At 37.5% G+C, this 12,062-nt stretch overlaps 1 protein-coding gene across 3 annotated transcripts in view; it reads left to right on the top strand.

Moving 5' to 3' along the window:
• Window positions 1–12,062, top strand: part of PHACTR2 (phosphatase and actin regulator 2) — a 173,581-nt gene that overhangs the window by 74,427 nt on the left and 87,092 nt on the right. For all 3 annotated transcript variants that reach the window (XM_027850729.1, XM_027850730.1, XM_027850728.1), the window contains exon 3: window positions 9,847–9,927. In XM_027850729.1, the coding sequence (XP_027706530.1) occupies window positions 9,847–9,927 (81 nt within the window). The remainder of the gene's footprint in view (window positions 1–9,846; window positions 9,928–12,062) is intronic.

The raw sequence follows: 12,062 nt of genomic DNA, 5'->3' as shown, positions 1-12,062 counted from the left end.
GGACATTTTTGCTTTTGTTAATTCACACTCTGAGTCAGAGGTTCTGAACCTTTTTTTGGGTCATAAATCTATTTGATAGACTGGTAAAGCCCATGGGTCCCTTCTCAGAATAATGTTTTTAACTAATTGACAGAAACACTAAATTTTATTTAGAAGTCAGTGAAAATAAAGATATAATTTTTTTCCAATCCAAGTTCAGGCCCCCTGCCCATTGAAATCTACACTTGTTCCCCAAATTAAGAACCTGATCTATATATATTAAATCCCTAAAATAATAAGTTAGTTGTATGAAGAATCACAGAAAGATAGAAACAATCCATATGGTCATTGTATGATCTTTAAATTATTTTGCATTTATTAAAATACATATTAAAATGTATTTCACTATAGCTACTATCCATCATTTCATCAATGGAGACCCCCATTTCCCTGATGCAGACCACCACCTTCTCCAATGGTGTTTGTGAACTGCTGTCCCTTCAAAGCTGCTTCTCTTGGTGAAAAGGCTTCTTTAAACTTTGCTAGGCTGATATTCAGATAACAGACTTAGAGCCTACCCATCACAGTATACTTGAAGCCCCTTAAGCCTAATAGGTACCCCTGAAACTTGAGCTCCAACAACATAACCTTGACTTCCTCCCAGTTTCACTGACAATTCATACAAGGAGGCACCAGAGGAGAACTTTGTTGGAAGATTGAAAGTATACAACAGTAAGCAATTTCACAGTATTCATATTGTCCCAGTTTATCAAATGAGCAAAGATATGTTGTCTTTCAAACAAACAAAAAATCCAAACTTCCTATTCATAGAATTCTATTATCAGTGGTTATTTTAGGACTGAATTTACAGGATTCTTATAATGTTTGTTTACTTATGCTGCCCATTTGTAATTTTATTCTAGATTTAGTCATATGTGTATATATATATATATATATATATCCAGTGGCATACATGTGATATAAGATATCTAGCTATATGTATAAAATCACTCCCCAAGTTGATCAAGTATATTAAAGAGAAATGGCACTAAGGCAATCAATATGCTGGAAGTTAGTTGGTCTATGTAGCAGGGAGCTAGCTGGCTCAGTGGATAGATCTCTGGTCTGGAGTCAGGAAGACCTGAGTTCAAATCTGGTCTCAGACATTTACTATCTGTGTGACCCTGGGCAAGTCACTTAACCTTGTTTGTCTCAGTTTTTTCATTTGAAAAATGAGCTGGAGAAGGAAATGGCAAAGTATTCTAACATCCTTGCCATGAAAACCCTATGGACGTTATGGTCCATGGAGTCATAAGGAGTCGGACATAGAACAATTAAACAACAATGACACGTAGCAGGGAAGATTGGACTTATGTGGGTTGTTTGCTTCTAGATCCACGTGTTACTTCCTGACCTTGACCTTCATAAAGGCAGGTGACAGCATGGGAAAATCTTAAAGACTCAGGGAAAAGTTGGAATTTGTAGTTGGAAGGCAGTGGTACAGGTAAGCATTGAGGTGTAAAAAGGAAACAGGCAGGGGTGGGGGGAGTGCCAAAGAAGAAGGTTAATTAATGGGTTAATTAATTATCCTTAAAAATAATAATAATAATATAGCAATAATAATAGTTGGCATTTACATAGCTGTTTAAGGCTTAAATATATTATCATATATAAGCACCAGAGCAACCCAATGTACTAAGCACAATAGGTTTTTTTTTTAATAGTTGAGGTTAAATGACCTGTCCAAGGTCAAACAGCTAGGAAATACCAGAATTGGGATTTGAATCCAGTCCTTGCTAATTCCATGTCCAGCATTCTTTCCACTGCTCAATGCTGGCCTCAGTTTCCTCACCTATAAAATGAAGAGGTTGGGCAAGATGACTTCTGAGGTCTTTTCCAGTTTTTTTTTTAATAAAAATGTGCTGATTTTGAAGTCAGAAAACTTGAGATTAAATGCCACCTCTGACATTTGTTACCTCTATGACCTTGGGCAGGGAAGTAACCTCTCTCAACCTTAGTCACTCATCTAAAAAAGGAAAGGGTTTGATGCTATGGCTTCTAAGCTCCCTTCTCGCCCTAGTCCTGTGATCCTAGAGACGTTTGTAATTGTAATAACAAATACAGATAGAGCTTTTTTGGGGTGGGGGGAGCACATTATTGAGAGGCAACAGGGCATAGTACTGGCTTTGAAGCCAAGGGGATCCTGCTTTGATTCCTGCCTCTGACACACACTAGCCATGTGACCCTGGGCAAATGACTTAAATTCTGTTTCCTCATCTGTAAAATGGGAATGATAATAGCACCTACCTCCCAGGATTGTTCTGAGGATCAAATGAGATAATATTTTTAAAGCACTTAGTACAGTGCCCAGCATACAGTAAGTAGTATAGAAATGTTAGCTATTATGATAATGTTGATGATGATGATGATGATGGTGCTGGTGGTGGTGGTGGTGGTGGTATTGCTATTCTCTTAAGACCAGAAGTTACAGAGAAGGTACCAACCTGCATAGGTAGAGGGAATTTCCCTCCATTAATGAAATTTCAGGTCAAGTAGCATCCCTTAAGGTTTTTAAGGCACTTTCCTAAATAACAAGCTTATAAAGTAAAAGGTACAAGTATTATTAACCTTATTTCACAGATAAGGAAATTGAGGCTGATAGATTAAGTCACACTGCTAATCAGTGTTAGAGCTGAGACTCAAACCAAGTCTTCAAGTCCAAGTGCCCTTTTCACTATATGTTGTTTATCATCTGTGGCTTGAGCTGAGTTAGGATGGATACCCAAGTGCAGCTTCTCGCAGGGGCCATCAGTGATATAATTTATTCTTTCCATCTTGAATATGCCAGGGGAAGGGAAGGGTACGTTTTACAGCTCTGGCAAGATGATCTGGGCTTTTTTTTTTTTTTTAACTGTTAGCTCACCTTAACTCTCACAATATTCCAGTTCTACTCTTTCTCCCTGAGACCCAACTTGAATAGATGAAATTTTTCATTGCAACTGGATGAGTCAGAGTACTTATCTTTTGTGTGTATTTCTCAATGGTCTGTAACAGCCAGAAAGTAGGAAGGAAGTCAGGGGCAGTCTCAGACATAACTCCTATTGAATTGTCCTGGTTTCAATGTGAAGGTTTTGTTTGTTGACTTAGTCTTTGGGTCTGTATCACATGAAGTGGTTGATAGAGGTGTTATTGAGTTTGCCTACCATGGAAATACCCCATTTCCTTCTAGAAGAGGGAGTATAATTTCTGCTGTTGCAAGGTGCCATGCCACCTTTTCTATCCTGCCCCCAAGCCTCAGGGAGTCAAAATAGCTTTTGTTTCAACTGTAATTTTAAGAAGTTTATGAATAGCCTTGTTATTCTGCCTGACATATTTCTTAAATTTAATTTTCTTTTTTTTGTTACATTTTAAGTTCTGAACTGTCTCCCTCCTTCCTTCCCCACCCTGCACTATAGAAGGCCACTATTTAAGACACACACTACACACACACACCACACACACACACAAAACCATACTATGCATACTTATGTTTATCATTTCTTTCTCTGGAGGTGGATAGTATCTTCCTTCATAGGTCCTTTGTAGTTGATTTGAATATTTATAATACTCAGAATAGCTTAGTCATTCACAGTTATTCTTTGAACAGTATTGCTATTACTGTACCCAATGTTCTCTTGGTTCTGCTCATTTTGCTCTTCATTATTTCATACAAGTCTTTCCATGTTTTTCTAAAACCAATCTGCTGATCATTTCTTACAGCACAGTAGTATTCCATCATAATCATATACCACAACTTGTTCAGCTATTCCCCAAATGATGGGCATGCCCTCAATTTCCAGTTCTTTGACTCCACAAAGAGAGCTGTTATAAATATTTTAGAACACATAGGTTCTTTTCCTTTTTCCCCTATCACCTTGGGAAACAGACCTAGTAATGAGATTGCTGGGTGAAAGGGTATACACAGTTTTATAACTCCTTGGGCATAATTCTAGATTGCTCTCTGCAATGGTTGGATCAGTTTACAGTTCCACCAACACAGTATTAGCGTCCCAGTTTTTCCACATCTCCTCCAACAGTTGTCATTTTCCCCTTCTATCATTTTAGCCAATCTGATAGGTATGAGATGATATTTTAAAGTTTAATTTGCATTTCTCTAATCAATAATGATTTAGAGCACTTTTTTTATTTGAGTATATGTAGCTTTGATTTCTTCATCCAAAAACTGCCTGTTCATATCCTTTGACCATTTATCAATTGGAGAATTACTCATATTCTTATAAATTTGACAAAGTTCTCTATATATTTGACACATGAAACCTTTATTTAAGAGCTATGTATAAAATATGAAACAGATCCCTTGCTATTTCTGGGTGGGGAGAGTTGTTGGTTTTGAATCAGTGTTTTGAGATTCTTGGATTGTTTTAAAAACTTTCAAAAATTATAATTATTATTCAAGTCAGTGGCATTTTTTTTTCCTAGAAGCAATTGTCTTAATTAGGGGAATTTCAAAAAGCCAATTCCTTGAACTTCTGTTCTGAAATGGTTGAGGCAGCAAAGAGAGAAAGAAGAGCCATTTTCGTAGTATATTTTCAAAATAAGACAAATTGTTTTCTCAGTTTCTGCCGTAGCTTCACAACATGGGCTCTGGAGACTCAGATAACATGACATATCTATTTAATTTTCTGCTGTTTGTTCTCTGTTACATTTAATCACTGAACAGTGGTTGGAAGTTGGGAGTTATAAATTCCCTTTCCTAAGCCAGATGTAAACAGGAGTGACTTGATGCGTAGGCAAAGCAATCTCAATAGACACTTCAAAAGAAGTGTGTGTCCCTGGCCTTGAATGCCCTGAAGAAGATCTGGGGCCACATATCCCTGACTGTTTTCCCATTTACAGGATCCTAGAAGGTGCTGTCTTTTCTTTGTCCTCCTTCTTCCCAAATATTTATTATCTGTTGAATGCCTAATTGTACATTACATTCCACTGTTGCCATATACGAAGAGGATTCAGACGACTATGTCACAGAAGAATTTAGAATCCCACCCCTTAGGTGAGGAAACAATAAAGTACTACCAGTGATCTAATTATAGAACACAGATTGTAGTCTCTGTTGACAATAAAGTGATATAAGGTAAACTCTTTGAGGGCAGGTCCTTTTGGACTTTTTGTTTGTTTGTCTTTGGCAAAGACAGGTGGTACTGTGGATAGAGCACTGGTCCTGGAGACAGAAAGACTTGAGTTCTAATCTGGCCTTAGACAATAACTGTGTGACACTGGGCAAGCCACTTGACCTCTGTTTATCTTAATTTTCTCAACTTTAAAATGGGGATAATAACAGTACCTGTTGTGAGGATCAAATGAGATCATATTTGTAAAGTGCTTGGCACATCGTAGGTGCTACATAAATGTGTAGGGCAGCTAGGTGGCATTGTGGATAGACTGCAGGGGTGGGGAACCTGCCGCCTTGAAGCCACATATGGTCCTCAAGTGAAGCCCTTTGACTGAATCCAAACTTCAGGATTTGTTCTGTGAAGTTTGGATTCAGTCAAAGGGCCATACCTGAGGACCTTGAGGGCCACATGTGGCCTCCAGGCCTCAGGTTCGCCAATCCTGAGATTAGAGTGTTGGGCCTAGAGTTGGAAAGACCTGAGTTCAAATATGGCCAGAGACACTTACTAGCTGTGTGAGCCTGGCAAATCACTTAACCTTGTTTGCCTCAGTTTCCTCATCTGTCAAATGAGCTGGAGAAGAAAATGTCAAACCATTCTGGTATCTTTGCCAAGAAAACTCTAAATGGGGTCAGAAAGAGTTGTACATGGCTGAAACAACTCAACAACAACAACAAATATGTGTGTATTCCCTCCTCCTTTCCTTTCCCTTCCCTTTGTATACCCAATAATTGATACAGTGGTCTTTTCTCTGTAAATGGGAAAGGCAAACTCTTCTGATTATTAAATCTTTCCTGTTCGCACTAATGCCCTCATCATAGGTGTTCTCAATTCAGGTGTTGATGAACCATATAAAGATTTTGTATAGGTTAGAAAGTAGGCAGATTAGTTGATAATTGTTGAGGTTTGCTAGGTCGCCTTTCTAATATTAATATTTTGGCCTGCGATTTTTGCATGCCTTTGGTTTCTCCCGCTCATTTAGATATCTTGCAAAACAATCCCATAGTTCCTTCCCAGCTGTCTCACTGCTGTCATATTTCTCCTCTATGAATGGTTGGTCTAATCTAGATGCTTTTTCTACCTTTGTTCTCTTTCACTATCATTTCTACCTTTTTCATCAACACCTCTGAAATTATTTCTAGAGTCCAGTTGTGGTATTGGCACTACTTGATATGAACATGATTTGCCATCAAAAACTTTGCAGACTTTTTTTTCATTTTCTTCTTTCCATTTTTGTCCATAAATAGATCAGAAAGATCATAGAGTTAGCAAGGACCTTTAAAAGCAATTATTAGAAAGTAATCATTTTAATTAGAGTAGAAATCAGTTGTTTTATAGATGAGAATTTAAGAATTTGAAGCACAGAGTTAATTTTAAGTGACTTACCCAGGATCACACAGCTGTTAAGTGTCTAAAGTAGGATTCACACATTCAAGCATACACCGGGGAAAAGTTGATTTGCTTGATGAATTAATGAATGATCTACGTAGAATTGAAGAAACTACATTCATGTAGTGGAGGAAAGCTTGTCTTCCCTAATAGCCCTGCAGGGTGCATGGCTAGCTCCCTCCCAGACATAAAGAGCAAGAACAAACTCATTATTAATTTTACATGAACAATTTAAAAAATTTTGGAAGAAATTCTATGTTAATATCAGCTCTCAAAGGCACTGTGTCAGTTTATGCACTGTTTCTACCTAGAGGTTGAGAGTCAATAGAAACAGGTATTTCTGGTATCTGCCTTTTCTTTAATCAGGATTTGCATAGGGGTCCTGTTGTCGGCATTTTGTTAATATGTGTGTGTGTGTGTGTGTGTGTGTGTGTGTTTGTAGTGATCTGGTGCATATCAGAACATGAGGCAATGTGTTAAACCTTTTGTTCTCATTTTTCTATTGGTGTATGTTTTAAGGTTGTCTTTGCTGTTTATTAGTATTGTTACATTAATTAAAAGGGGGATGAGGATTGGGCAAAGACAGCTTATTTAATGTTGCTAAACGACTTTGAAGTTAGTGGCTAATGCTATAGCTCAGGATCAAGCTTCTAGCAGGGGTGTGTCACTAACAGGTTTTACAGAATTCATATTCCATTCTTTCCCCAAAATGACCAATGCATGTGCTTCACAAACAATCCAGGAATCTATTTAAATAGGAGGCAAATATTTTAAAAGATGAAGCACTTGATAGAGAGGTGTTTGTAGTCACGTAAGAAGGATGGTTGGAATTTCTTGTCACAGTAGTGTATTTGCTGGGCTCTGTCTCCCAAAGATCATTCTCTGTGGCTCCTGTACATAGTCATCTGCTTTGTATGCAAAAGACCTATCAGCCAAGAGTCCAAACAAATAGCAAATGTTGTTTTCCTATCAGTGACTGTTTCCAGGAGGTACAGAGAAGGGGCAAAGCTATAGTTTTGATTTCTTGGCTGAAAAACCATGCCCCTTCAAAGCACCCAAGTGAGTATGCAGAGAGGAAAGGGGGTGGGCAGCTTGTGGGGTAGCAGGTTTTAGCTGAGATTAAGACAGGATTAAAGCAACAGAAAACCCAAAACTAAATAAAAATCCTTTGGGGCCCACTTTGGAAAAACTGAAACAAAAAAACCTGGAAGTTTTCCAGCATCTTATGTTACTTTTTTTAAGGGAAAGAATGGAGGTTTTTTCAAGAGGACCTAAGGCAGAAAGCGACTTACTGAATGGCCCCAATTCATTCTCCGATTTTAAAGGAAGCAAAAATTCTCTTCCATTTTGGGCAAGGGAAAGAAACAGCATGGCTAGTGTCTTACTTATAGATGGGGAAGGGTGTGTGCTAAGCACACCATTGCTTAATAGTCTTCTTTAGTTTAAGGTAGCTGCTTTCAGTTTATATTCACAGGTAGAGATGACCTCTGAGTCCAAGAGCTAGCCTTGGCTTAGAACTTCTAGACACATTTCAGTCAGATTTTATAGGATTCTGCCTGTGTGTCTTTCCCCATATGATCCATGTTAAGCCTGTGCACTTAATGACCCTCTTTGAACAGACAACTAGGGAGGAACAAATGGGATTTTTAAAAACAACCGCCAGATTCCAGCAACTCATATATTGTAATTCTCTTCACTCTTTTGCAGATAAATTATCATTTCCCTAATCTGGCTCTGGTACATTGGTTCAGGGCTTTCCCCTTTCACTAGAGTGAAAAAACTAATAGGAACCTTCTAACCAGCAACATCTTTTTCACTTGTTAGTAAAATGCTTGTGAAGCATTGATGAAAACAATTCCATTGGTCATAAATGACTAACATTGAAACCTGTATTGGATAGGAGTTATCACTTAAGAATGTTTTTACCTGCTGTGTATCCCAGCTTTGATTATCCATGTAAACTACTATTATTATCAGGGAGTGCTCTTACAAGCATATTTACTCAGAAGTGAAAGCAATAGAGAGATATAGGCATATATGTACATATGTACCAGTTAGGGGTGAGTTTTACAAAAGACAATCTGAATCCACCACATAATAATCACCAGTTCTAGACATATTCATGCCAAAGAGCCACAACTATAGCATGAGAGAAAGTCCCTGACATAAACATCCAAACAGCTGGTCTCTGCCACAGCAGGGACAGAGCCCTGAGGAGCACAAATTATTCCCTGAGTTGCAATATTCTCTCCTTAGGGTGTCACATCAGGAGTATAAGAGCTAAAAGTGTTCCTTTGTGATGGAGTGTTCTTTGGATAGAGTAAGTTCTGAGATCTAAGTCCCAAGGGTGTGTTTGGGGGTAGGGCCCTGGGTAATGGGATTATATTGGAATCTGGAACTCTTGGGATCTAAGAGAGGTCTCATCGGGAGTCTCAGGTTCTACAACAAAAGACAAATGGAAATCTAGTTCTCTGCTTTCTCAGGCCTTATACGTGCACTTACCTGTTGACACAGTTGTGTTGGATGCGACTTCCCACATTCCCACAATCATGGTCACACAGGAGTGGAGAGAATGATGAGAAGTCCCCAGCATCTCTTCATACATGTATAACATTTATACATCTGTCGCAAAAACCAGCAGCAAATAATTATTTTGGAAATATACGCTTTCTTCTATACTGTGTACTAGATTTTGGGAACTAGCCTAAGAATTTAATATAGACAGTTTCCATGTGTTGCTATGTATTTGATTTCATTATTTGTCTGGACCCACATAGAACTATCTACTAGAAAGTATGTAAGAGAGAGGGCTAGGAAACCCCCCCCTCTTCCAGGTTATTAGATGAAGTGTCTTCAGGTGAGTATTATTTGTGACTATATGTTTTTCCAAATTGCCTAAAGTTTGGGTTACTGTAAGTGTATTTTATAAAAATATAATCTATATGTACTATACACATGTAGTTTCTGTTATAAGTCATTACATGAGGAGAAATTTTTAAATGATCATTTGTTTTTGTATCCATAATAAAAAAATAATAATGACAAATATGTCCAGATTCTTTCCCAAAAGTATCTCTAAAACAAAAAAAGTCTGATTCCACTCTTGTGACAAGGAAACATCAAGCTGGAGTAGTGTCCTCATTCCAGCTAAATCACATAGACCTCTCCGATTGGATAACAGGAAATAACTTCAAGGTTTGAGCTTCTGTGTAAACAGATGTGCTTTTGGGGACCCTGATCAGTATGCTTTACGTAATTATTCTAACTCATTCATGACTCAATTCTTAACTGTGCTTATTCTTTTTATAAGTGTTAGAAAGGAAGATATCCACAAGACAAAGTAGAGAGGAGCTGATAAGAAGGGGAGTGCTTAAGGAATTGCCTGATCAAGGTGAGGAAATTAACACCATAAATTAAAAATATTGTCGTCCTGAACTCTTTGATGCTTTCTTTCATTTCTGTGAATATTACATCTACACTAGCCACAGTCAACAAATTAAACAGGAACTCCATCAATCACTCGGTCAGTGAATAACCATTTATTAAGCACCTACTATGTGCCAGGCACTGTGCTAAGCACTAGGGATACAAAAAAGAGGACTCTTGCACCTGAACACCTGAACAATCTGGAAAACAAAAGTTCATAAGAGGTATGAAATCCTAGACTGAACCAGCAGCTGTCACATTTTAGTCTAAACTCAGAGATCTGCAAAGCTCTCCCTGGAGTGGTAGAGGAACACCTTGGGAACCACATTTCCCTTAACTTCTTCCATCCTCTTCCTGAACCAACTTTAATATTCTGCAGGAAGCAAAATCAGTGGCTTGGAATATTGAGTCTCATTCAGCTCAATTCTTTCTTCTAGCTACCAAATAGAGACAGATAGGTGAAGGAACAAACAGGTCGCTCCTGTCCTATTGTACACGCGTGTAACCCAAACTCTCCGTTCCAGACAAACCAATAAAGCATAAACAAGGATGGAAACAAACTTTAACTTCTTGATTAAATGGTTTTCTTCTCCTTTGCTTTCTAAACTTGTTTGCCCTGATCTGTTTTCTCTTGATGCATCTACTCAATTGAGAGATTCTTTTCTCTTACCATTCACTAACATTTCTCATTTCCAAGTACTTTTCTCATTTCTTTATGTAAAGTACTTTGTAGACCTTAAAAGACTTACATACATGTTAGCTCTAACTGTTGCTATCATTCTAACCAACTTCTTTATTCTTTCCAGAAAGAGGGCTCTAATTCATTACACTGAGTTAGAAGTTTAAGGGTAGCTAGGCAGTGTAATGGACAGTGCACTGGACTTGGAATCAGGAAGACTCATCTTCCTGAATTCAAATCCACCCTCAGACACTACCTAACTGTGTGACCCTGAGCAAGTCACTTAACCCTATTTGCCTCCATTCCACATCTGTGAAATGAACTGGAGAAGGAAATAGCAAACTATTCCAGTATCTTTGCCAAGAAAACCACAAAAGGGGTCACCGAGAGTTAGACACGACTGAAACAACTCAACAACAATCACAGAAGTGCAGAAGTATTTTTTTCTGTTACTTCTCTAAGCTGACTGTAGTGAATTTTTCTTCCATTATAACCATGAGGAATTTTTAATAGTACAGTGCTGGTTCATGTAATCTCACTTTCTTCCTTGTTTCCTAACTACTGCTGTAGTATATCCTTATTATTCTACTTTATTAAAGAGGGATTGATTATTATTTATTTATTTTTAATGTTTCATAATAATAGTATTCCTTTATCTATTAAACATATTCCACCACAGGTGCTTATGGCATTTTTTTTTTCTGAGCAGCCACTTGAACAGAGATGATATGACTTTTTTAAGGTTGTAGTGATTAATGGTCATAGTAGTAAAGCTGAAGAGGAAAAGCCAGCTACTGGTTGTGTACTTTCAGGCCTTTTTCAAAAGAGATGACAAGCATATTTTGAATAAAATAATGTCATTTTCTCAGAATTCTCACAAATACAGATATTATTTTTTCATTTGAACATCTGCCTTACCAAGTCTTTTGTTAATAATAGTTATGAATTAATTCATATTATCACTAGCTTCTTAGTACCTTTCAAGCCATGTTTTCTCCCATTATATCCTACAGCATCAATTTATCAGGGGCAAAACAAGCCATCCTAAAATAGTAATGGTAGGAGGTGTTCCTCTAGCATTAAAAAAAAAAATCCTTCAGTAGACTATTCGAGTGACTTTTTGATCTTTTTGGAGGCATTGGGAAAGGGGAGTATTTTCAGAGTGCAAATTAAGAATCCATTTTATAATGTCAACTTTGAGCTATTAATTTTATCTGCAGAGTCAAAACATCTTCCCTTTGTGCTTTTTTATTTATAAATCTCTAAAAAGAAGACAAAAATTAGAAAATTTACAGTTCAAAGAATAGTCATCCTATGTGGGTAAAGATTAGAGAGGCCATATCTTTGTCTTTTTCTCAGAAGAATAGTAGATAGATGGGGAGAGAATTGACTTTTTTTTCAAAAACAGAATTTAAAAGTAT

This window comes from Vombatus ursinus, unplaced genomic scaffold (genome assembly GCF_900497805.2).
Source record: "Vombatus ursinus unplaced genomic scaffold, bare-nosed wombat genome assembly UNPS02009132.1, whole genome shotgun sequence".
Classification (NCBI taxonomy): domain Eukaryota; kingdom Metazoa; phylum Chordata; class Mammalia; order Diprotodontia; family Vombatidae; genus Vombatus; species Vombatus ursinus.
The sequence above is the reverse complement of the archived record's forward strand: the minus strand, read 5'-3'. Positions and strand labels throughout refer to the sequence as shown.